This window comes from Equus przewalskii, chromosome 1 (genome assembly GCF_037783145.1).
Source record: "Equus przewalskii isolate Varuska chromosome 1, EquPr2, whole genome shotgun sequence".
Lineage (NCBI taxonomy): Eukaryota > Metazoa > Chordata > Mammalia > Perissodactyla > Equidae > Equus > Equus przewalskii.
In genome coordinates this window covers 74709608-74737537 of record NC_091831.1, presented here as the reverse complement: position 1 = coordinate 74737537, position 27930 = coordinate 74709608, and the positions used below count along the sequence as shown (strand labels likewise).

At 35.8% G+C, this 27930-nt stretch overlaps 1 protein-coding gene across 1 annotated transcript in view; it reads left to right on the top strand.

Annotated features, from left to right (window-relative positions):
* RYR2 (ryanodine receptor 2) overlaps positions 1–27930 on the top strand; it is a 689571-nt gene that overhangs the window by 218422 nt on the left and 443219 nt on the right. Inside the window, exon 3 of the mRNA XM_070568189.1 lies at positions 16882–16986. Coding sequence (XP_070424290.1) covers positions 16882–16986 — 105 coding nt within the window. The remainder of the gene's footprint in view (positions 1–16881; positions 16987–27930) is intronic.

The window sequence follows — 27930 nt, the reverse complement described above, 5'->3', positions numbered from 1 at the left end:
TAAATTAGTGTTGCCACTGCATTCATGGTAATTTGTTACAGTGGCCTTAGGAAAGTAATACAGGGTGTAAAGTGAAAGAAGTTTGGGGACCATTAATCTCTACTCCAGTTTCCGACTTAGTGAAATGCTCCTGCTTGAGGTTACTGAAATTAACCTTAGGTGTTTTATAGCATCATGTTTTATTTCATTTTTCTTCTTTCAGTAGCTCTCTACCATCATATTGCTGATTTCCATGAGTTTCTGGACTAGATCCTTATATTCCACACTAAATTTTCTGAAGGTATTTTGAAAGATTACATGAATAACTTAATAGAAAAATCAAATTTAGAAATCAAATTCAGGCCACGAAAAAGTATTCTATATTTCAACATGAATTTTCAAAGGCAAAAATACGTTCACACACCTCAATCAGGCATCCTTGAACATAAAGCTTTACCTAAGAGGTTGAGTTTTTATGCTATCCTTTAAAATGTGTTTATAGCTAAAGGCTTAAAGGTATATAGGTAAAAAGTGGTACTAGCTTTCCCGGTGCTCAGATTTCTAATCTGTATTTGAGTATACTATAACAAATAAATTGTTAGTTTTATTGAGCATATATCTATTCCATGTGAGCTGTTTCAGTTGTTAGAGTTACAGGTGTATCATGAACTGAAAAATCGTGAGCAGTTTAATGCTTGATGATGAGAATGTTCCTTTGAACAGAGATGGAGGCTTTCCTGATGTCCCTGATACATTATGTTGCTTGCTTTTCACTTGTCCTTGTGGCCTGGTACTCTGTCATAAGGGGAATGAAATTGGTTTCTACAGGAAATGAGATCAATCTACCAAAGATGCATTTCAGCAGGCACCAAAAACTTAACGAGATCATTCATTCTTTCACCACTTATGGGTCTAGACATAAACTGCAGTTAATGTGGATGAAATTAATGTAAACTGGGATTAGCTTGTAGGAAATAGATGGATGGTTATTTTAATAGGTGATTTTATCATTAAATCTCTTTACTAGGATTAAACCTGGCATCAAACATTCAATTCCATTATAGTATTTGCCAGAGAAAAGATTTAGAAGTATGTAATTTCATCGCCAAAGAATTTACTCCTGTAAAGATCCAGTCACTCTTTCAGATTAGTGACTCACATGTGAATGGATTAGATGTGTATGAATCTATTTAATTTCCTCCAACAGAGGGTCTGAAATAATGCAATTAAATTCTGTGCAGATGAATTTGATTTTTTTAATGTTTGAGCCATGGAGATAGTACTTTTTTCAAAATGAGCATCAGTTAGAATTTTCAGACCATCATCAAAATATTATAGTTAGTTGTTACATTATTTTAACATGTTTGCCTTTGAAAAATCCTATCTGCATTATTTAAAAATTATCAGTTAATATTTTAAAAATAATTTAAAACATTTCTAGGGCTTATTTACAAATATTTTTTCAGTTATCCATTTGCAATGAGATGTCACAAAAATTGTTTTTCTTTAATGGACTTTGAACATGAAGTATAGGCAGCACTATTAAGAATAGTCAGCAAACTGCGTAACAGTTAAGGAGTTATGGAGAGTACCAGTGTCTCTTAGCTTATAAAGAGTGTGAAAGATAATGTTGCATACAAATATGTATAATACATGGCAGTTTGAGTCATCAGGAGATGCTTCATGGATGAGGTAAATATATTTGACTTGGAGTTGGAGGTTGAGTAGAAATTGGACAAACAACAAAGATGGGAAAAGGAAATATGTTTGTGAAAAGTAGAGAGTTATCTAATTTAGCCTAATTGTAATAAGCATTAAGTATAGACTGGAAAAGTAGGCTGGATCCAGAATATGGATAGCACATGGGGAGCTTAGACTTAATTTATTAGGCAATGGGATTTCCCCTCAAGTTTTATTAACGTTACAATTGGCAAATAAAAATTATATACATTTAAGGTGTAAAACGCTATGTTTCAATATACATATACATTGTGAAATGATTACTGCAATCAAGCTAATGAACATATGCATCACCTCACATAGTTATGATTGCTTTTTTATTTGTTGGGAACATTTAAGATCAAATTCTTAGCAAATTGCAAGCATAAAATACAGTATTATTAACTATAGTTACTATGCTGTATATTAGACCTGAAGAATAATTCAGTTTGCATAACTGAAAAGTGAAATTTGTATCACTTGACCGGCATCTCCCCATTTCTCCTTCCCCCCGGCCTCTAGCAACAACCATTCTACTTTCTGCTTCTATGGGTTTGACTATTTTAGATTGCACGTATAAGTGAGCTCATGCAGTATTTGTCTTTCTGAGTCCAACTTACTTCACTTAGCATAATGCCAGCTTTCATCAATGTTGTCGCAAATGTCAGGATTTCCTTCTTTTTAAAGGCTGAATAATATTGCATTATATAAACACACACACACACACACATATATATATACACACATATATATACAGATGTTTATATACACGTATATATACACCACATATATATACATATGTATCAAATATTCTTTTTAAAATAAGCAGAAAATTGTTGGATTTACATTTGCCATTTTAATTGTTTTTTATGTGCCTTTTTGGTTGCTGTCCCTCTGTTCCTTGGTTATGTCCTTCTTTTGTGTAAAATGGTTCAGGTGCCATTTTGAAACCTCTGTTGGTGTTTTTTTACCATATTTTTTTTGAGGTGTGTTCTTAATAGTTATTCTAGGGATTGCAATATGTATTATTTTAATTTATTTTAACTCATCATTGTAACTGCACAATCTACTTCAGATTAATACCAGTTTAGTTCCAGTAAAATACAGAAACTTTACTCCACATAGCTTTATTCTCTTTGTACCTCTTTTTATTCAATACATGTGATATGATGTACATGGTGTGTATATATATGTACATCATGTGTATATTTGTGTATATATATTACACCTGTATATGTTGTAAACCCAATAATATTGTTATAACTATTACTTTATACAATCTTACATCTTTTTTCCCCAGCTTTCTTGAGATATAGTTGACATGTAACATTGTATAAGTGTAAAGTGTACAGCATGTTGATTTGATGCACTTACATAATACGTAAAGATGCCCCCCGTGGCACTACCTGACACCTGCCTCACGTCACATAATCACCTTTCCTTTTTTGTGGGGAGAACATTTAAGATCTACTCTCTTAGCAAACTGTGAAGTATATAATACAGTATTATTAAGTATAATCACTGTGCTGTATATTAGCTCCTCAGAATTTATTCAGCTCAAATTGGAAGTTTGTACTCCTTGACCAACATCTCCCTTCTTCCTCACCTCACGGCTCATGGTAACCACCTTTCTAGTCTCTGTTCTGAGTTTGGTGGTCTTTAGGTTCCACATACAAGTGATATACAGTTTTTGTCGTTCTCTGTCTGACTTATCTCGTCTAGCACAAGGCCTTCAAGTTCCATCTATGTTGTCACAAATGGCAAGATTTCCCTTTCTTAGAGCTGAATAATACTCCATTGTGTGTGTGTATATATATATATATATATACACACACACACACATATATGTGCCATATCTTTATCCATTTGTTCGTTGACAGACACTTAGGTTGTTCCCATTGCTTGGCTATTTTGAAAAATGCTGCAATGAACATGAGAGTGCAGATTATCTCTCGAGATCCTGTTTTCACTTCCTTTGGATATATACCCAGCAGTGGGACTGCTGGATCATATGGCAGTTCCGTTTTTAATTTTTTGAGGAACCTCCATATTGTTTTCCATAGGAGCTGTACCAATTTACATTCCCACCGATGGTGTAAAAGGGTTTTCTTTTCTCCACATCCTTGCCAGTGTTTGTTACTTCTTGTCTTTTTGATAATAAACAAGTGTGAGGTGATATCTCATCTTTTTTTTTTAGTGAGGAGGATTGGCCCTGAGCTAACATCTGTGCCAGTCTTCCTCTATTTTGTATGTGGGGTGCCACCACAGCATGGCGTGATGGGCAGTGCACGCTTCCACACCCGGGATCCAAACCTGCAAACCCTGGGCCGCTGAAGCGGAGAGTGTGAACTTAACCACTACACCACTGGGCCGGTCCTCTCATTTGGTTTTGATTTGCATTTTCTTGATGATTAGTGATGTAGAGCACCTTTTCATATACCTGTTAGCCATTTGTATATTTTCTTTGGAAAAATGTCTATTCAGTTCCTCTGCCATTTGTTAATTGTTTGTTTGTTGCTGAATTTTATGTGTTCTTTATACATTTTGAATGTTAATCCATTGTCAGATACATGATTTGCTTTTTCATTTTGTTGATGGTTTCTTCTGCTGTGCAGAAGCTTTTTAGTTTGATGTAGTCCCACTTGTTTATTTTTACTTTTGTTGCCTTTGCTTTTGGTGTCAAATCCAAAAAATCATTGCTAAGACTTATGTCAGGGAGCTTACCCCCTATGTTTTCTTCTTGGAGTTTTACAGTTTCAGGTCTTACCTTCAAATCTTTAATCAATTTTGAGTTGATTTTTGTGCATGGTGTAAGATAGTGGTCCAGTTTGATTCTTTTGCATGTGGCCGTCCAGTTTTCCCAACACTATTTATTGAAGAGACTGTTCTCTCTCCATTGTATATTCTTGGCTCCATTGCTATAAATTAATTGACTATATATGCATGGGTTTATTTTTTGGGTCTCTTGATTACTAAGCTTTGTATATATAGTTTGAAATCAGGAAGCTTGATTCCTCCAGCTTTGTTCATTCTCAGGATTGCTTTGGGTAGTTGAGGTCTTTTGTGGTTCCATGGAAATTTTAGAATTGTTCTATTTCTATGAAAAATGACCTTGGGATTTTCACAGGGATTTCATTGAATCTGTAGATCACTTTAGGTGCTGTAGACATTGTAACAATGTATTTTTCCTAATCTATGAGCACAGAATATCTTTCCATTTATTTATGTTTTCTTCAATTTCTTTCATCAATGTCTTATAGTTTTCTATGTACAGATCTTTTACCTTCCTGGTTAAATTTATTCTTAAGTATTTTGTTCTTTTTGATGCAGTTGCAATGGGATTATTTTCTTAATTTCTCTTTTTGATAGTTTGTTGTTAGTGTACAGAAGCACAACTGATTTATGTGTATTGAAATTGTATCCTGCAACTTTACCAAATTTGTTTATTAATTTGAACAGATTTTTGGTGACGTCTTTAGGGTTTTCTAAATATAATACCATGTAATCTGCAAATGAAGACAATTTTACTTCTTTTGTTTTCCAATTTGGATGCCTTTTATTTATTTGTTTTTCTTTCCTAATTGCTCTGGCTGGGAATTCCAGGACCATGTTGAATAAAAGGCGTGAGATTGAGCATCCTTGTCTTGTTTCTGATCTTATGGGAAGAGCTCTCAGTGTTTCACCATTGAGCAGGACTTTAGCTGTGGGCTTGTCATACATGGCTTTTATTATGTTGCGGTACCTTTCCTTGACATCTAGCTTATTAAGACTTTTTATCATGAAAGGATGTTGAATTGTGTCAAATGCTCTTTCTGCATCTATTGAGATGATCATGTGTTTTTATCCTACATTATGTTAATATGGTGTATCACCGTGATTGATTTGTGGATGTTAAGCCCATCCTTACATCTCTGTAATACATCCCACTTGATCATGGTGTATGATCTTTTAATATATTATTGAATCTGGTTTGCTAATATTTTGTTGAGGATTTTTGCATCTATGTTCATTAGGGATATTGGCCTGTAATTTTATTTTTTTATGGTCTCCTTGTCTGGCTTTGGTATCAGGGTAATGCTGACCTCAATAAATGTGTACGGAAGTGATCCTTCTATGGAAGAGTTTGAGAGGATTGATATTAGTTCTTCCTTAAATGTTTGGTAGAATTTACCTGTTAAGTCATCTGGTCCTGGAATTTTCTTTGTTGGCAGGTGTTTGATTACTGATTCAATCTCCTTACTAGTAGTTGGTGCGTTCTGATTTTTAATTTCTTCATGATTCAGTCTTGATAGGTTTTATGTTTCTAGGAATTTATCCATTTCTTCTTGGTTGTCCAATTTGTTGCAGTATAATTCTTAATAGTAGCCTATTACCCTTTGCATCTGTGTGGTATCAGTTGTAATATCGCCTCTTTCATTTATGATTTTATTTAATTGAGTCCTTTCTCTTTTTTCTTAGTCTAGCTGAAGATTTTTCCATTTCATTTATTCTTTCATACGTTAGTTTCGTTGATCATTTCTATGTCTTTTTAGTCTCTATTTCATTTATTTATGCTCTGCTGGTTGTTATTTCCTTCTTTCTGCTAATTTTGGGTTTCATTTTTTCTTCTTTTTCTAGTTCCTGCAGTCCTATATCTTTAAAGAAGTTGAGATGAAATAAAAACATATTTCTAGGATCTTTTATATTAATTCACATATTTTCCATTTCTGGTGCTTTTCATTTTAAGAAAGCTCCTGAAGGACTTCCTTTACCATTTCTTGGAAGGCAGCTGTAGTAGCAATAAATTCTCCTTCCTTGTTGATCTTGGAATGTCTTGACTTTTACTTCATGTTTGAAAAATAGTTCAGTTGTATATCGAATTCTTGGTTCACAAATTTTTCTTTAAGCTCTTTGAATATGTCGTCTAACTGCCTTCTGTCCTCCCTTGCTTCAAATTAGAAGTCAGCAATCAATCATATTGATGCTCCATTGTATGTAATGAGTAATTTTTTTCTCTTGCTGCTTTAAATATTTTCTTTTTTGTCTTTAACTCTCAACAGTTTGTCTGTGGTGTGTCTAGGTGTGAATTTCTTTGTATTTATTCTACTTCGGAATTGTTTTGCTTGTTGGATGTGTAAACTAATGTTTTTCATCAAATTTTGGAAGTTTTTGGTCATTATTTCTACAAATATATTTTTTGGTCTTTTCTTTCTCTCCTATTCTTCTGGAACTCCCCATACATGTATATTGATACATTTGATATTATTCCACAGGTTTCTGAGGCTCAGTTAATCTTTTTCTATGTTTTTTTACTCTGTGTACTTCTGATTGAATAATTTCTATTGATTGATCTTTAAGTTCACTGATTCTTTCTCCTTTCATCTCAAATCTGCTGTTGAGCCCGTCTAGTATATTTATCATTTCAGTTATTATACTCATATCTAGAATTTCCATTTGGTTCTCTTTTTTGTAATTCCTATATCCTTACTGAGAATTTCTATTTATTGATTCATTATTATCATATTTTCCTTTATTTGTTTAAAAATGATTTTCTTTAGTTCTTTAAATACATTTGTATGTTTAAAGGTTGCTTTGAAACCTTTGTCTGCTAACTCTTATATCTGGGGACATTCAGGGACAGTTTCTCTTGACTATTTTTTTCCCCTCAGAATTGGTTAGATTTTCCTGGGTGTTTTTAGGTTTTGTTTTTTGCCTGTGTCGTAGTTTTTCCTAAAACTAGACTTTTCAGATAATGTGTTGCAGTAACTCTAAATTCTGGTATTCCGCCTGAAGGTTATTGTTGCTGTTTTTGTTTGTTGTCTCCGTTTAGTAACTTACCTCAGCTAAATCTGTGAAATATGTTTCCCCTGTGATGTGTTGCCACTGAGAGCAGTGTTGTAGTTTTTTTTAATTCTTGTTTTTATTTTGGCCTGGCTTCCTAGAAGTCGCCCTGTTTCTGTGTAGCTTAGAGTTAAGGGAATGATGGTACAGCGGTTGCACTCAGATGGTTTGAGCAACAAGGCTCTGTCCTCTCTAAATGAACCTGTGTGTGGGTAGAGAAGTGCATGAGAAGTTCAGGTCATTTGAAACCTGCCCCAGATTTACTTTCTACTGGGTCCTTTGTGTCTCTCTTGTGCGCATGCTACTTCAGGCTTAACCAGAAGTGTGTGAATAGCTTGGGACTACTCTGTGTGCTTGCAGCTTCAGTCAGGAATATACTGAGTCAGCCCAGAAGAGCTGTTGGGTCTCCCTAGAAAGTGTCACTTTCACAGGTAATGCGGTGTGCGTGGCATCTGCTCCAAATTGAATGAACCCTCTTTCATGTGGTGGCACAGCTTTGGGTCCTCACAGCCTATCCCACGCCACACTCTGGCACAACCTCCATGTCCGCTGAGCTGAGGGGAGATAGGTGCAGCCTTGGGAATTAACACTACAGACTCTTACTGTTCTTTCCTAAAGTTCAGAAGTTTTCAAGCATAAAATTTTGTCAGTTTTTTTTTGCGTTTGGTTAAGCTCCATTGCTCTGAAGGGCTATTTTTGTCAATTTTATCCAGCTTGCTTTTTGGGAGAGAATTTGCCAACCTTATCACTTTGCCATAAGGGAGAGTCCCCATAATTTCTTTAAAAAATGTAGCTCATAGACCTTTTTATCTTTCCTGAATTGATCCTTAAATGTAAAAAAGTGTTGCACTGTGTCTCTGATTCATCATGTACCCAGTTGCTAGAGTTATCTTCCTAAAACTATCCTTTGATTTCTTTGTGTTACCTATTGCCCCCTTTTGAGCCAAATTATATGTTAGGTGAGATGGAATTTTTGTTTACCCAAATGGTATTTGTATTCTGTTATCTTCAGCTATATCTTTATAGTTTATATGGGTGAATAGGCCTCTAGAGTATGTCCAGGTCACCTAACCTTATGTCAGGGTTAAGTCTCACAAATACAGCTTCAGTTTCAGTTCTCTATAACATTCCTGAAGTATCTACCCTGACTTAGTTTTCTAATTCCATTATATACCTCTCTCATCAAGATTCTTCAACCAGAAAATATCGAATCTTCCATTGAAGTGGTAACTCTCGTGGTCAGGCAACAAGGGAAAGATGCCTGTGTCCAAATACACCCACAAGGCATCCATCCCGACAGGGTCACTATTTTAATGCCTCACTACAATTTGCTCCTGCTAGTACATTCCCAGGGGGGCTTATACCAGGTCATGGGCTTCTAAAATGTCCCTCAAGTCACAGGCCAAGAGGTTGGGGTGTTCATGACTCTGGTTCTGTGTATGAGCTCTTTCAGAGCATGCACACTGTCACATTGAGGTTTAATTTGTCAATCATAACTACTACCACAAATGGACAGGAAAAACAAAAGAAAAAGAAAAGAGAGAGAACCAGGCTGATATTACCCTCAAGGAGACAATGCAGTGTGGGTTTTAGGTTAAGCAGATATGCCTCTTAATAATTCTGGCTTCGATCAAGCCATTTAATTTTCCACTCACCATTTACTCATTTTGAAAGTAGGGATAATAATACTTCTCTTTTAGGGTTGTGATGAGGATTAGGACCTAGAACACAGAGGACAATTAAAAGGTGATATAGCCTTTGTTATTTACATAATTATGTCTACATGGTTATTTTTTACATGCTTAAAACTGTGTAGAAATTCCAGGCTAGCAAAACTTTTAGTAAGAATTCCATGGTGTTGACCGTTTGCATCTGAGCCTACTTGGAGTTCCAGTTTTGAGCTTCCAAGTGATGTCGCTGAGTTGATTCCAGCTTGATTTGTTCAGACTGATACTGAGTAATTAATTTAGCTCTTGCCATTTTAAATTAATTTAGATGAAATTATCCAGCTCATTTTCAGAGAATGAGATATGTGCAAAGAGTGAGATGGATGGTATTTTGTATGGTTATGCCTGAATAAATCTGCACTGTATTACATAGTTAATTAAATTTGAAGACATCATCTTATTGCCTGCATAACTTGATTTGGAAGCCATACTTTCTTGTTTTCGCTATTTTCTTCTCCTTTCGACTTTCTCTGGAGCTCTAGGTAAGTCAGAGTCGGTTGGCTGCCCTCATCTACAAGTTTGTGTGAAGTGATCCCCCTTTTTGAAGCAGATTTTGAGACAAGGGACTATGGCTATTGTGGCAAAGGTCATCTGGCTGGCAGATGATTAGGTTGACCTGGTCATAGTGAAAATTATTTTTTGCCCCAAATACTTTTAGGGAAAGAACCTATGATTAGATTCTTCTTAAATCTCGTTTTCGCTAAACTCCCTAGAGAGAACACTGTTGCTCAGCAGGAATTTTCACTGGAAGATCTACCAAGTTTGATCACTATCTGTGGCTCACTGGGGTCTTACAGGAGCAAGGCTGAGATGTCACTGATCTGATTCTCAACAGATACTTGGGCCATACATTATTTTTGTCTTAGTTATCATTGCTTAGTTGCTGTCATGACAATGCCAGTTGCTTACTGCATCCGTAATGAACATGTATGTATTTTGCTAATTCTTAAAAAATTCCCTTTTGAGTAAAACTCTGTTCCAGAGTAATTTGTGGCTACTTGAACTATAGCAGTGATTCCACTATTTCCACCAATTTATTTGTTTTGTGGTTTTATTTTTCATCCATTTACTCGAATATTTACTCAAATAGCTCTAAACTCTTTGACTTTAGTGGTGAGACTCCATAGCTTTTTTAAATAGTACATTTCTCAACTTGAAGCCCAACTTGTATCATTGTGATATACTTCTCTGACTAGAAATTGTGTTTTAAGTGCAAACTAGGTAAATGGGCCGTTATCTAGAGTCTGGAGAGTTGGTTTGTTCTTTTATCAAGATTGTGACGGATGGGGGGTTTGGCTTCACAGTCAAAGGAGGCTACATCCAATGAACCACTGGATGGTTTTATGTGATTGTAAGGATACCTGCATATTCTCTTGAGGCTTAATTCATAGTAGAAGTCCCTCCTCTGCTTTCCCTTTGTTTTGCTTTCAAAATATCATGTACTTGTGTTCTCAGCAACAGTGGCTTCCACTCAAGATGTGTGTGAACAGATTTGACCCAAGACAGTATTCCTGTTGTCATCTTAGAATGAGAGAGATAATGTGGGATGCAATGTCAAACTAGTGTATGTACTTCTAGGTTTGCATTGATAGATCTGAGTCATCTGAATGTTAAAAAAATTGTAAAAATAAGATAGATTGACATATCTACTTAATATTATGTTTAAAGGACACTGTATTACAAAAGATGTATGCCAAGGAGCAAAATGAACACTGACAAATCATATGAAACCCTACCTATTCACTAGGGATTTTCATAATTAACTGCTCAATTGGCAGAGCTGTGGCTCTTTGTAGTGGTGATATACTGCTAATTACATCTCATTTAAACCTGCTAATAAGTCCTCCCCTACCTGGACCAATGTTGGCAAGAATGCCAAGTAGAATGATTTGAGTTTTTCTGAAGAGATTCAAAGGTTTTAGACCTGGGGAAATCAGACATATCAGTTTCATCTGTGACAATCACATTCAGCCTTGTCTTTCAAAAAGCTCGTTTGAAAGAATTAATTGACACAGGATAAATATTTCCTTCTCTAAGACAATCTCATGTTAACCTTTGGTGCAAAGTGGGATGAAGGGAAAAAGAATATGACAAGAAAAACTACTCAGAACTGTGATCTCCCCTGGAGAAGTGTGAAGGTCTAGTAATAACCATATTTCTAGGCTGGAATATGGCGAAATGTTATGATTGGGGTTTTGAAGAAATATAAAGAGGAAAAACTGAACTGAGCTTTTCCTTATATCCTGCTTGATATAGCTTTTCCACAGTATTTCAGATAAGTCAATGAGATAAAGCACCATAATTTTTTTCGAATAGGAGAATATATAAACATTTTCAAGGTTATTATTTCCCATCTGGTAGGTGAAATTTTGCCTGGTTCATGTCTCCAGTTGGCAACTTACAAAACAACAACAACTTTTCTTTTGGAGAAGATACAGTTTGCTATCTCCATAGTTGTGGAGAAGTTGACCCTCAGTGATGATAGTGCCTTGCCAAAGGCCGCTCAGCAGATGGGTGGCTGAGTGAAAACAAATCTGCCTCCACTTCAGCCCATCTGTTCCATTCTAAAGTACACCGTCTTCACAGTTCTTGCTAGAAGAGCAGCTCTTCTCTTAATTTATATCTCTGTGATTCTGAGCTTTCAATCTGATTTAGGTTTTTCCTTCAATTAGGCAGTTAAAATGACATTTTATTGGCATTTTCCAATTTATAATGCGTTGATTTTCTTATTTGAACCTCAGAACAAGTCTTTGAAGTACGATGAGTATTTTGCCACTTAATAGGTGGGAAGCTCAGACTGATTACCTGGGATCCCTTGGCTAGTTATGCACTGAACCTGAATCCTCTGTTCTTTGGAACAGTGACCTGCCCATTTCCTTATGTTCTCAAATGATCAAGATTTAATACCTCATTAATTTGCACAATACATTTAGAGATATCTGTGTTACCGGCAAGGTTATTTGGAGCACAATTGAAAGGCGATGTAAAAACATAAATTAACTTGTCTTCCTGTTAGACAACTAGGATTACAAAACAGAAACAAAAGTAATCATTAGGACTAACTACCTATGTCCCTATGAACACATTTGTTTAATTTTCCAGAAATAGATGAAATCATAGTCTGAGGTCAATTCCTCAAACATCGAGCACTTTCTTTTGTTGACTGTATTAGGCTGGTTGTAGTGGGGTGGGAGGGTGAGGATCCAAGCTGAGTAACAATGCTGCAGGGCAGGAAATGTGACCCAGCCTTCAGGAGGAATATGGCAGGTTTTGCTTCCCTAACAGTTGTGAAGAATGAAGTAGATATCTATCTGCTATGAGACAAAGATCTCCAGGATATATTAGTAAATTAAAAAATGTAATTTGTACAAAGTGAGCCCATTAATGGGGAAAGCCAATCTAGATACTTCTGTATGAGCATACGTATGCATGTAAATGCATAGAAAAAGGCCTGGAAAGATGCACAGCCAGTAGCTCGTGAAACTTCCATGTGGTTACACCCGGGAGGGAGAGTGAGTAGAATTACATTCGGAAGAGAGAATTTTCAACTTTTCAGTATTGTTTGAATTTTCAACAAGGAACATGCTTTTATGTGTGATTTTATTTATATGTGATTTAAAAATATGAAATATTTTCCATAGCTAGAGATCTGGATATGGATTTTTCAGGCTGAGGGAGAAAAAAATATGAGCAAAGGCATCAGGATGTCGAAATGGAGGAGTTTGTTAGTATGCAATTTTTACACAATGATAAGGAGAGAGATGATCCCCTGTGGCTTATGTAGTCCCCAATTATTGAGTGCAGTTCAGTTAAGGTAATGACATGTTTCAGTAGGTTTTTGAGTGAGTTAGGCAGATAGATCTGTGGAAGCCAAATGGTTTGATGAATACCTCAGTTGGAAATCTAATTGATTTCACATAGACTCTCCAGTGCCAACAAAGCCAGATGCTGCCTCGTGGTTATTCTTGAGAATTTTTTTCTCCTACGATTAGATAATGTGCGTCAGGCAGAAGAGAATGGTGACCAGCTTGTATTTTAAAAAGAAGAAAAGGCACACAGCCATGCTGCTGGCTTAAGGTTTGATACCTTGGCCAAAGTACACATATCCTGATAAAACTGGTGTTGTCTCCCTATAAAAAGAATTATTAACCTCCTGCCTGCCTGCTTCAGGGACTTTTCTGGGCAGCCTACGTGGACATTTAGACAGACTGAAGCACTTTCTCTGGTTCTGTTTTGCATAAAAAGTAAACGTTCTGTGTAATGTTTAAGAGGCAGATAGGTGTCCACGCTGTGCTGTGGATGTTAGTTTTGTGTTTGGCTGAGTTCCATTTTGAAGCACTATACTACCCGAGAGTTTCTTGTATGATTTGAGAGCGCCCTCATTTTAAGGGCAAACAAATTTCTTTCAAATTGAAGTTCTAAAAATTAAGTTTCTCAGTAGTTAAGACTTGACGTAAAAAGAAATTAAGACTAAGGAAAAGATGATAACTTGCAAATGTTTACGGATCGGAGCTCCCACTACAGATGTTTATGTAGACTCTTATACTTTCTCTCTTGTGCCTGGTGTTAGGGGTCATTTTGGTCTCCATTTTGGGGCTTTGATCAATGAATGAGACCCTTTATTTTCCATTGACTCAACTGAATTTTTGGGAAGTGGGAACAAAGGCTTAACATAAATACTATTGCTATAGTAGGGTATAGCTATAAACATTTTAAAGTTATTTGAAGAAATATCTTTGTAAATTAAAGAATACTTTTAGTAGTTTACTTTAAAAGGTAACAAGTTGTGGTAATGATTATGTTGCCTAAAATAGCCAGACCCTTGTTTTTAGAGCAAAATAAACAGATGCTGTTACAAAGCTCTGATTTGTGTTAAGTTTTCCTGAAAGCAGTAAACACCATTTTTTTTACGGTCTCAGCTCTTCTATTACATTTATGTGTTTTTTGAGGTGGGAAGGGGGCAAAGAGAGAGAGGATAAAGATGGGTCAAAAGAAAATGGGTTGAGAGACAGCTTGTTTTGTTAAGAGACAGAGAATTGCCTTTGTGGATTGGCTGTTCATTTGTTCCTGCTAACTCCCGCTATCTGGAGAAAGATCTGGAGAAAGATCTGTACCAGGCATGTTACTCTGTGGCAAAATGAAATTATTTGGCAGGATTAATTCATTTCAAAACCATGTGGTTTTCAAGGATCTTGAAAATAAATGTTAGGTATTTTAGCAATCCGTACTCTAAAATTTTGATCAAAGTGAAGCATGAAAAAATTTACGTACACCCAGTATGTAAATGTTTAAATGTTACCAGAAAGTGCTTTTTCTTGAAAATTCTGTAATATTTTGGATGTTACAAACAGGTGGATAATTATTGATTTCTGTTTTCAAACACTATTTCTCCAAAATAGAATCCATTTAAGAACCAATTTTGCGAAGTGAGCGGTGCTTCATCATTGCCACAAATGGAGAGAAATGACAATATGCAAAACTAACTAATGACAGCGGCTCACTTATTCTGAATTCTTGTTGTGTTCTTGACACTGCGATAAGCTCTTTACTTATATTATCTCCTTTATTTTTCACCCCAAACCTTTGAGGATGGTACAACTTTTATCCCGTTTTTCAGGGAAGGAAACGAAAGATTAGAAAAGTTAACAGCTACTAGGTAGTGAGGCCAGGATTCTTGCTTAGGTGATCTGTTTACAGAATCCAAGGTCTTAACTGTTATAATATACTGATTCTAAAGCAGTTAATGAATAGTGATCTGAATTCAGTCCAGCGGTGTGCTGGAAATGGCTCTTATAGACTAATGAGAGCCAATTGTTAGATATGTAGGAATTTCATGAGCTGATTTGTAAACTTTGATACTTTGAAATTAGCAATCATGGGCATATTTACACCACAGAAATGGGTAAACGCTACAAATGAAGGCTTTTCTTTTTGAGAATTGGTTCACTTGCACATCATTTAATAACATACTACTCTGCCAGCACTGTGTGTCAGAGTGTATCTCCCAAACCTTCACGTTTTAAATGGATATGAATGAAATAAACACTTCCATTAGCAGATTTCTTTTAGTAGCATTTATCTTGATCTGAGCAATTGTAGTTAGTATAGTTAGAACTGAGAAAAATTAAATTTAAAAGCATTTATTCCCAAATTTCACAGTAGAAGTGAATCTCTTTTGCTAGTCTTTTATCTGAGAATTTTGGAAAGAAGTTCTTTGTCTGGCTGACTACAGAGTATAAAAACAGTAGCTGTACCCAGATTTGAGAGCTTCCTTTGACTGCTGCCTGAGATGGTATCAGGAGAAATGGAAAGAAATTGGGCTGGGGGTACAGAAGACAGTGATAGGATAGAGCAATCCAGAGAAGAAAAGTTCATGAAAAAACAAAGCAAAACAAAACAAAACATGAGTGCCAGAAAGGATCATGGGAGTATAATCAGCTTAGTTGCCTGATTCTGTGCTTCTTTCGTCCATAAAGGAATTTTAACTTTAATTCTGGATCCCTGGTACTTAATCTTTCCTTGAAACCTTAAAACATTATTCTCTGCTGATAAGAATCATTCTAATGGTAGTGGTTCAACTTAATAAATACTTAAACATTATAAATTGTAATTTTGATGCATTGCATCAGGTGATCAAATTTATCTTCCTAATGTTCTTTTTATGAAGAAGACATGCTCTTGCTTGCATTTTGTGCTTAATATATTTATAATGTTCTTCTATTATGAAAATCCTCTTTTAAGTGTCTTCCCATACCCAGCTGGATGGCCTGCTGGATCATGCTTTTCAAAAGCAAAAGCATATAGAAATGGTAATATATTTGTTCCTGATCAGGAGAGTTCTTGCTGACTCGCCAATCATTTCTTATCTTGCGTCTTTCACCTCCTTGGTAGATACCTTCTTGGATTTTCAGAATTTATGATTTTATTGATTGAAGTGAAAGTTTGAGGGAAGGAAAGAGAAGGGAAAAAGGATGACTGGGAAAATAAAGCAACACACACACACAGAACAGAAGTAAAATGACCATATCTCAAGTTAGGGGCCAAATATGATGCTAACTTGAGTGAAACAAAGGCATTGTTATCTTTGTGGTTAAGGAGAAGCTCGTGTAAATGAATATTTTGTACCAATTCAATTTTTTATTTGATTAACTTTGGTATTACTTTGAGGCAAGTATTTTTCTCTCCTTTTTATTTTTTTAATCAACTGACTGCTTGGTAGGTTATAAATGAATGCTTGAGAGTCGGAGAAATCTGGCTTTTTAATCCTGGCTTAAAATTTTTGGTAACTTAGTGACTTTGGAGAAGTAACCTAACTTTTCTATTTTCTTGTCCACACAGTGATAGTAATAATCCTTCCCATAGACAACCACAGGAGTTCATGATAAAGCTCTGAGTGCGATGCCTATCAGAGTAGGCACTCAATAAATGGGTAGCCACTGTTATCCGTAAATTAAAAAATAGATTAAGTGTGAGCAGTATAGACAATGTATTTTGATGATTTTGGAACTCATATTAGATAATTCACAAGTACGCTTACTTTTTCTATGAAAGGAACTGAAATGTAATAAGGTAAATTGGGTCTGGACACTTGATGATGATGATGATGACAATGATGGCTTTCCCTCTTTCCTCACAGAATGTCCCCCCAGACCTCTCCATCTGCACCTTTGTGCTGGAACAGTCCCTCTCCGTCCGGGCCCTGCAGGAGATGCTGGCTAACACGGTGGAGAAGTCAGAAGGGGCAAGTACTTAATTTATCTAGACTTGCAGTATTTTAATGATCTCAGCTACTGTCTGAACGATTTAATTCACAAGTATTGGAGACTTTCTTCTTGCTGAAAGAAGTCAATGCCTTTTCCTTGTGATTTCCTTAAGTTTGACTTTTTGCTTTATCTCCCAGACCTGTGATGTCTTAGAGAACTTAAAAAACAAAATCCAACCTTAAGGTGATCTGTGTCATTGAACCTTATGCTTATGTCTATGGTTTAAAACAGAATCTTTCTTTGAGCATTTGTGTGTTTTCTTCCATTTTCAGAGCTGTTGTTGTTTGTTTGATTAATTGCTTTATGCATGGCTATTTGTCATTAATCTGTATTTCATTTTCAAATACCTCTAACCATGTGACTATGTTCTAAGCTTCTTTATGGCATGTAAAATTTCATGGCACTCATATATTTTAAGTAACAAAATTATGGTGATACAGCTTTAGTCGATTGCAATTTTGCAAACAGCTGATCATTTTCTTCTGAAAATTGAAATTCTTAATCTGTCTCCTAATGCAGACATTTTTCTTTGAAAGCTTATTTGGTAATTTAAATTATTTTCCAGGCTGTTCCTTGGTATGACTGATTATTGGGCTACTACTCATTCTTAGCCAATTCATTAAAGTTTAGAATTAAGCAGGAGAATGAATCGTCAAATTTTTGATTCCTGGTTTTATTTTTTGGTACTATAATTACCGCAGTATATGGTTTCATAAACTATACTATTTCCAGGAAGGAAGCTGAAAATCTTCTTTTCTGTTATTGGTCTATGTGTTGCTGTTACTGTTGTCAGTTGTTGTTGTGGTCTGGATAAGCAAAGAGATGAAAAAATGATAATGCACAGTTCAACAGAAAACGAGTGATCAATTATGATGTAACATATTTTCATTAGCCTTGTAGTTTTAAAAATTTTAGTGTCACACAGCTTAGGACTTTAACTGATTTCTGCATTACTTCTAAATTCATTTAAAATTTTAGTAGTTTACTACTAAATACGGAGGAGAAACTTTAGTGATTTTTATTTGATATAGACTAAAAACTCATTTTACGAAAGATCTGAATATGTGTGTTTTAATCTTTCAAGTTCATTTTTGGTTACAACAAAGTTTGAAATTACTTTATCAAACTGTATAAAGTTTCTTTTAAAATTTTTGTTCTTTAATGCAAAGTTTTAGAGTGGGCTTAAATGTAAGAGGAGCAAAACATTTTCCAATGCATCTAGTTTCCTTTCTACCTGGAATAACCCCTCCTGATTTTTAAGCATCACTGAGACATATCGACTTTGAAATTCAAGTCTCTCTTTACAAGGAAAAATCACTTTTATTTTGCATTAGCATCTAGGAAAATGTGTATTGTCATTTTGCTTATCTTTATAGATACCAACTTATGGCTAAATGGCCATAAATGTAATTTTTATAATGTTAAGCTGCTTTTTCTAAATTTAACACTTTTGAAAAAGATGTTTTGTCTCCCAAAAATCATGGGGTTGGACTAGGCAAGCTCTAAATTTTCTGTGTATATAAGAATTGTTGGTAATACTATTTTAGGATTTATGTTTTTAAGATATTTATTCAGAGTTAGAATTTCTGACCTTCCAAGTATTTTTATTTCACTGAGTTTTATTTTGAGTTGTTCTTCATGTAGAGTTTCTATTAAAGATCAAGTCATAATTTATGTGATGTGTGGAACACCATTTTATAAAGCCCAGCTTAGCTGCTATAAGACATTAATTAAAAAATATGAATTGAGAAAAATCTCCTACAGGAAAAGAACATGTTTTATTGAGCTGAATCTCAGTTTTAGACAAGTAACTTTTAGGAAGAAACCATTGTCACATAGCTCAAAGGGATATTAAATTTTGGGGAAAGAAAGATTCTCTCTTAGACTGCAGAGAAGTTTTGATTATACCAGGGGTGATATTCAAAATATTTAACAACTAGTTTGGGACAGGCATCAATTAAGCAGTGTGGACCTCTGCGATAATGCTAGAGGCAAGGTCCTAGAGAGATTTGGGATGGTCTGAGCAATTTGGGGGTGTTCTGGAGGAGCCCTGAGGCAGTCACGGTCAGAGAGCACTCAGGACTTGGGGCCACGACTGTTTACCAATAGGGATAGAAGTTTTCCAATTTAACAACTGTCTTAATCGTAATAGTGCAGACTGGCTAAATAGCATGTCTGATTATTCACGATCAATGGATGCTGCCGGCACTTGTAGTAATCAAGTCTTTGGGACTCCACAGGGATCCATATCCTCTTTCCTAGTGCCTCCTTCTGTCTTCTTGGTTTCATTATGGGACTCTTAAATCCTTTTGTCGAGCAAATTGTCATCTCCAACTTAATAAATTACATGCAGTAATTTGCTTAAAGGAAGATCTACTTTTAGTAGGATGAAGTGTGTCAGCAGGGTAATGCTCATTTTTACGAAATCATTTCCTTCCTTACAAATTAACAGTTTATCAAAAAGAAAGTTGTGGATTCCCTGATTCCCCCACACTTTCATAATTAACTTTCTTTATGAAGCCTTGATTTTTTAAAAATAATTCTTCCTGAATTCTTTATGTAATTCAATAAATTGAATAATACTGATACTATTTAGTGTCCAGAATGCTGTGATATCCACATGGCAATACAACATACTTGACATGATAAGGAAAAAATTTCCATCTAGAATCATGCCCTTTTTTTTGGTCGCTAAATACCATTTTGTTTGTATTCTTGGGTCCCACTGGTTAAATGCATGGTTTTCATAAAGCTGCAGGAAATCTAGCAGGAAATTCCCAACATTGTTTGTGCCAAAACAAATCATAAAAATTATTGATAACAAAAGGAGATGTGTAACATTAAACAGGAAAAAATATTACCTAATTTATGAAGTTTTGATCCCATAGAATTGCTTATTGTGACTGTTAGTAAAATAACAAATATTTTTGTGGCACAAAAAGCATTCTGAAGGGCTTCATCTGAAGAGATTTTCTAAAATGTCTGTTTAATAAAAAAATGTGCTAAGACAGAGACCTAGATGTGGTGTTTCTGGTTCCATTGAATATCATTTAACTTTTCTTCTTCTTCAAAGTGTATCAATATTGAATAGGCCAAGATCTGTTTATCTTTGTGTGAGTAGCTCCTTATGGAGCCTTTAGAATTCTGCGGGTGGAGACAATAGGCATACAATGAGGAGACAATGACTGTTTGCAGTGTCCATCCTCTGGCTGAATTTTGTCTGGGCTCCAGTGTTTGCACATCCTGCTTCTGTTCTTCCTTCTGCTTGCCCCTGAGTTTTGTGTGGTTCTGGATAACTTGTCTGCTAGTGAATCCACCTCTGTCTGTCTCTTCTCACTCTTCAGATTTATTCTGCCTGTTGGTGAGATAGCAGAGGGCGAGACAGCGTAGGGCTAGAAGCAGGGCTGGGTGGTCTTAGAGAGCTGCTCCAGCATACCAGCTCTAACATGTGCTCGCCCTGTGGCTTTAGCGGAGGTGAGTCTTTATCATCAGGCTTAGTGATTAATAAATGAATGATGGTGGGTATAGACTATTTAGCATACACGTAACGGTGGCTGTTATTATTGTTTCACTTATTCTTTATCTCATACCTATATACTCCCTTGGTCGGATTGTCACTAGTCCCTAGCCACCCTTTCCTTGACGGCCTTGGCAGCTTCCTTCTCTGCCGTCTTGGCGGGTCCAGTCCCCGCTTCCCCTCTCCTCCAGTATCCCAACTGTTTCTGGCATGTAGTTCTGCCAGTTTAATTATGACACAATTATGTCAAAATACAGTCAATGACAGCATTTTTGTATTTCCGTGTGTGTTCTAGTTAGTAAAGTTTAATAATTTAGATGATCCTATGCTTTTGGCTATTTATTTTATTATACCTTATTTAATTCACAAACATTTCTGATGAATACTTTCTCCATACAATTTTATATTTAAATGTCTAGTTTAATTTAAGGACTCCATTTCACAGGAGCCCGGATACAACCTGAGAGTGACACGGTACAGTGGAAAGAGCTTTGGTTTTGGAGTCCATGAAGTTTATTGAAAATTGTTACTTTTCCAAATAATATTTTTAATAATTAGCATTTGTTGAAAAGGCATTGCTTTTATTTAATGCTGTGGGTATGTTAAGTGGCTTACTTGTATATTCTATTTAGGAGAGTATATTTTAAAATTATAACAGTGACTGTCCTTTCTGTCTATTGGTTCACTTGTTTCTGAGAGGACTTGGGACCCTGCCTTTTTTATCTTTGGCTTATGGCCACTTGGCTATTGGTCTCTTGTTGTTAGGGTATTGTAGATTGACACAAGAAAAAAACAAAAATTAAACCAACATTTTCCCCTTATATTCTGCTCTTTGGTGAGGAAGTAGGTTGAAATTTATAATTTAGGTGATTGTGATTGGGATCATTCATTCAATTTATGTCATATATTTTCCTCAATATTATAGGTTATTGGTAGTTTACTATAATCTAAATTACAGTTGATGCTTTAAATATCTATAACATTCAGAATGTAATATTATAAATATTACTTATGAATAACATCATTCAGTTCTAATCTTTCATTTACTTAATGCAAACTTTTTGAACATTTATAAGATATACTTTACAAGGCTCTGTGGATAGAAAGTTGAATGATAAGTGATTTTTGTCATCAGTGAGTTCACAGTCTCGTGCAGGTATAGAAAAACAATTATAATACAATTTGATGTGCATTATCATAGAAATACATGTAATTATAGTGTTAGCAGGAGGAAGGAATTGGGTATGCGGAATGTGTCGTTCCTTTGAATTTTCCTTGGCCTTCTGTAATCATTTCTAAGACAAGCAGAAATAATATTAAAACTGTTAATATAAAAATCATTTACAATTTTTCTCCAAGGAGCAATTTGATCTCATTAGGCTATTCCTCAGAATTCTAATAGAAAGTAGTGCTTGCCAGGAGGACAATGCATAACATGTCCAAAGATATTCTTAAAATGATTTTTATGTGTCAATTTACTAAAATGGTTTATTATTTTATATGAAGTCCTAAGAATGTTTCATATTACTAAATTATAGACTGTCTTGTAATTAAACGTACAAAAATACTCCAGTGACTTAATTATTAACAGAGATAAGAATCAGACATGTCTAGGTTTTATATGAAAAATGAAGTTATAGAGTGTGGAGTATTAGTGATACAGTTGCACCATTCTTCTAATACACCCTCTGCCTTTTTCAAGCATGTGCTCAAAGAGTATTTAAGAAGACATCAAGAAGCAACTAGCTAAATTTGCTGGTAAATGAGTTTTTTAAAAATACATTTTTGAAACATGGAAGCACCATAAATGAGTTTTTAAAAAATACATTTATCAAACATTGATGCACCAGTTTCAGGCAAGTAATTGCATTCAAGATCATTTTCTATAAATGCAAGAGCAGAAGATGAAGTTCGAGAAGATCTGTGCTGTATTGCATAGTGATCTTTAAGCGCACAGATTCTAGAGCAAACTCCTTGAGTTCACATCCTGGTAATCTCAGGAAAGCTGCTTTCTGTGCCTCAGTTTCTCATTTACAAAGTGGGGGAAATAATAGTATCTCCTTCGTAGTGTTGTTGTGAGAATCTACTAAGTTAATGTAACTAAAGTGTGTAGAACAGTCCTGGCATATAGGAAGCACTGTAGCTATGCCATTATCAATATTATTATGATTTTTGCTTTGGGTATGCCTGAACAAGCTCCTACCAGACTTGGCCTTCTGGAGAATACAACTGTAAACTTTGGAGCAAAAATTAAAAACAAAACAAACAAACAACAACAAACCCCCCAATTACCTGAAGGCTCTAGAGAGTTGAACAAAAGCAGGCAGATTCTGGAGAGGAGTCAGACTTGGAAAATGGGTTTGGTGTAGATGAGGTTCCCATTTTTAAGGCTTAGCCTGAAGGTGGACTGAGGTCAGTGCTCAGTGGTAGCTAAAACTCCCAAAGAAAACACATGGTTTCTCTGAAGACAGAATTCAGGGCCTTTGGAAAGTCAAGAAATAATACTGGAAAAGAGAAATACAGAGACGGGGCGCCCCAAATTCTGTGCCTAAAATCTGCCCAAGTTCTGGCTGCTGCTTAAACCATGTGTCGGGGGCCAGAGGTCAATTCACTCGCCATGGCTAAGGACAATACTGAACTGAGATTTGCAATACCACCAAGTACTTTGCAGTTTGAGTCCCACCAAGTTAATTTTCTGTTAAAACAAATACATCAGTGTTCTTCAGAGGAATATAGCAGAATCCAGAATCTGGACAGTATAAAGGGACAGGATACAGTCCACAATTGCTTGACATATAAAGAAACATGCAAGTGTTACCCAATCTCAAGAGAAAAGACAACCAAGGATAATGCAGGTTTGATTTTACCAGACAAGGATTTAAAGCAGCTATTATAACTATGTCCAATGAGATGAAGAAAAACATCTTTATAGTGAAGAAAAAGATAGAAATATGCAACAAAGAAAAATTATTCAAAGAAAAAATAGAATTTCTAGGCTGAAAACTACAGTAGCTGAAGAGATCACATAGCTAGCAAGTGGTAGAACTGGGGTATGACTCCACGTCCATTGGGCTCTGAAGCCTATGCTTTTAAGCTCTTTATTATGGAGTATCTGTGTAAGGAGAGAAGAGCAGTGGAAGAGCTCAAGCCCTATTAAAGCACTGGGAAGAAGAGGAGGAGGACTCCATGGAAGCCTCTGGGAAGAAACAGAGTTAAGAAGAGAATGAGGAGAAAATAGCCACAGAAGCTGTGTGTGTTAGTTTCTACGGCTGCTGTAACAAACTGTCACATACCTGATGCCTGGAAACACCGTAAATTTATTATCTGACACTTCTTGAGATCAGAAGTCTAAAATCAGTCTCCGTGGGCTAAAATCAAGGAGTCGGCAGGACTGCATTCCTCCTGAGGGCTCTAGGAAGAATCCATTTCCTTGCCTTTTCTAGCTTACATCGTTGGCTGTGGCCATCCTCCGTCTTCAAAGCCAGCAACATACTATCATGTGACGTATTCACAGGTTCTTGGGACTAGGTTGTGGACATCTTTGGGGTGCCATTATTTGACCCACTACATCACAGACGTACAGAGTTTCAGAAACGTGTTGTTGACAAGATCAGGTGAAAATCAGAGAAATCCAGTTGAATAAGGTCTGAAAAGCGTTCTTTGGTTTGACAGGAGTCTGGTTTTCCTGAAACCCAATCAATGTTAATTTCAGTCTATGTTATATATACATATCAATTCATAGATTCACACACATTTTACATTTAAGAGACTTATTCTCTGAAGAGTTTGCTGAGTTTTCAGTATTTATTGATCGCCCCCAAAGTGGATCTTAATATTTCTTTTATATCCTTCTTCTTCTGGTATTTTGGTATATGTTCAGTGGTACTACATCTAAAAGGCTTTTGTTCAAGCTGTTAGGCAGACAGGCCAAGGACCAAAAATCGAAACGATTAATGTTGTGTTCACCCTGATTGAGCTTTATTTCCATATTGATTTTTTCCCTTTGCTTTCTCTTCGTGTAAGTGAATTGGGGTAGTGTAGAGGAAAGAGAAAGGGATGACAAACCTTGCATGTGGTTCATGTAGTATAGCTTGTGTTCTTTATATTATTAAAAATAAGTTTCTCAGATGGCTGGGCTAATGACTCACTGGAAAAAAGTGAAGTTTACTTAAACCTTGATATTGTTTATCCATTTTCAAGTATGTTACTACTCGGTACATCCTAAGTCTGCATTAAAATAGAGAATCAAGCAATTAGGATGTAACGCTGTGATTACACTTTTAAGTACTGTCAGGGCAGTCTATCTTTGAAGAGACTAGAGTCAAAGACTGAACAAGGCAAGGCTACCTTTAAATAAAGAAAAATAATACCACACTCACAGTTGTTATTTTTGCTTCAGCAAGATGCCTGCCTGGAATATGGTAGGGAATCAATAAATTATATGTCTACCCGTCTGTCTATCTATCTGTCTATCTTCATTTGTTTATTTGCTTGATTAGTGGTATTGTTTAAAGTAATTAGTGACACCTAAAGCATGAGCAAGAAAATAAAAAAATATAAGTGGACAGTAAACTAAAAAGGTTCTGCACAGCAAAAGAAACCATCAACGAAGTGAAAAGATAAACTATGGAATGGGAAAAAACATTTGCAAACCATAATCTGATAAGGGATTAATATCCAAAATATGTAAAGAACCCATGTAACTCGATGGCAAAAAACAAATAATTTAACTAAAAAGTGGGCAAAAGACCTGAATAGACATTTTTCTAAAGAAGATATACCAAAGACCAACAGGTACATGAACAAATGTTCAACATCAGCAGTCATTAGAGAAATACAAGTCAGAACCACGATGAGATACCACCTCATGCCTGTCAGATGGCTCTTATCAAAAAGACAAGAGAGAACAAATGCTGGCAAGGATGTGGGGAATAGGGAACCCGTGTGCACTGTTGGTCTGAATGTAAACTGGTACAGACACTAGGAAAACAGTATGGAGAGTTCTCAAAGAATTGAAAATAGAAATACCATATGATCCAGGGATCCCATTTCTGGGAATGTATCTAAAGGAAACAAAAACACTAATTTGCAAAGATATCTGCATCCCCATGCACATAGCAGCATTATTTACACTAGCCAAGATAGGGAAACAACTTAAGTGTCCATCGATGAGTGAATGGATAAAGAAGTTGTGGTATAAATATGCGCAATGAAAATATTATTCAGCCATAAAAAGGAGGAGACTGTGTCATTTGTGACAACATGGATGGACCTTGAGGGCATTATGCTAAGTGTAATAAATCAGACAGAGAAAGAAAACTACGTATGATTTCACTTATATGTAGAATCAAAAAACAAAACAAAACATAACAACCCAAATTAATAGAAAAAGAGATCAGATTTGTGGTTACCAGAGGTGGGTGAAGGGGATATTGGAGGAAATTGGTTAAAAGGTACAAACTTCCATTTATAAGATAAATAAGTACTACTAGGGATGTAATGTACAGTATAGTTACTATAGTTAATGCTGCTCCACGACATATGTGAAAGTCGTTAAGAGAGTAAATCCTGAGTTCTCATCACAAGGAAAAAATTTTTTCTTCTTTTTTTGGCTTCTCTTTTTATTGTATCTATATGAGATCATGCATGTTAACTAAACTTATTGTGGTAATCATTTCACAATATATTGTGTCAAACCATTATGCTGTACCCCTTAAACTTCTGCAGTGTTGTATGTCAATTATATCTCAATAAAACTGGGAAAAGTGATTAGCGCCTGTGATGCATGCAATATAAAAATATACTTAAATTTTCGTTTAAATTTGAATTCCAGAACCATTTCAATGTTTTGTTCTCATAACAGTAATACAGAAGAGTATAAAATGAAAGTACCTCCTTCATAATCCTCCTTTCCCCTGAAGATAACCACAGCTAAAAGATTAGTTTGTATCCACCTAGAACATCATGTATAAAAATATTTGTACATAAACAGGATCATATTATAGACTGTTGTATCACCTTTTACAGCTTAATCATATATTGGTTTGAAAAAGAAAAGACACAAAAGTCCAAAGGAAGAGAATCTAGGTTTAATTTATCAAGCGTCTGACTCAGATTTTCTATAGTTCTCTTTACTCTGTCCTCTCTGTTTGCTTGGTTCTTAGGCTAATTTCCCTTATGGTTACAGTACAACAATTTCAGGAATGATATCCAAATTCAACATCATCCATAAGCACAAAAAGGAGCTGACTTTATTTTTCTTTATGAGAATAAGGAACTTTTCTCAGCAACCTCCTGTTAGACTTCCCCTTGTGCCCACTGTCACGTACTCAGGCCTAAATGGTTTATTGGCAAGGGAAAATGTGGCAAATACAGCTGGCTTAGAGCATGGTGAGTGAGACAGGAAAGGATACCTCTACAAAATTAGATTTTTATTTTTTATTTTTATTTTTGCTGGGGAAGATTGGCCCTTAGCTAACATCTGTTGCCAATCTTCCTCTTTTTGCTTGAGGAAGATTCGTCCTGAGCTAACATCTGTGCCAGTGTTCCTCTATTTTGTATGTGTGTTGCCACCACAACATGATCACCCATGAATGTTGTAGGTCCACACCTGGAAATCCAACTTGGGCTGCCAAAATGGAGTATGCTGAACTTAACCACTAGTCCATGGGGCCAGCCCCTAGGTTCCTTTTTTTTTTGGAAGAAGGAAGACAATTATATGTGTAAATGAATGTTGGATAATTTCTAACATTGTTTTCTATAATACATAGCAGGCACAGAGTTAGCATCCTTCTGCCTTAATTGGAAATAGTTATTTATGTTTAGGATCCTCCAGGTTCTTGGTCCAAACTAGGTCTAGCAAGTTTAATCTTTATCTAGAAAAAGAAATCAAAGTCTGTGCTCAGTTGTCCCCATAACTGAGAAATGGAATAGTCCCTTCTCCACCCAACTGATTCAGGCAGCGTTCATTCCACAAAAGTATATTGTTTTGCCATTGGGAATTCTGGGCTGGAGATCCAGAGGTAAATAAGAATGCATCCTTGTGCTTGAAGAACTTAGCAATCTAATAGTGAAGAGAAAAGGTCAATAAATCATTGTAATGTGAGTGAAACAAGCTTTGGTGGTAAATAGTTCGGTGAGAGAGCGGAGGAGGGAGGTCCTAATTTCTTAGCCAACACTACTCCCCGTATACAAAGGCATCCATCCCACTGGATAGGGCTGATGTCCTCAACAGGTAAAGACTTTGAAAAGCTTCATGGGTTAATCTGACTATATCGTAGACACTATGATGTTACTAGCTATTTATACTGAAACAGCAATTCCCACATATCTACTATGGCTTAACATTTTATTTCAAGAGGCTGGGTTCTATTTACCTTGCTGTTCAGGAACATCCCTGGTAAGG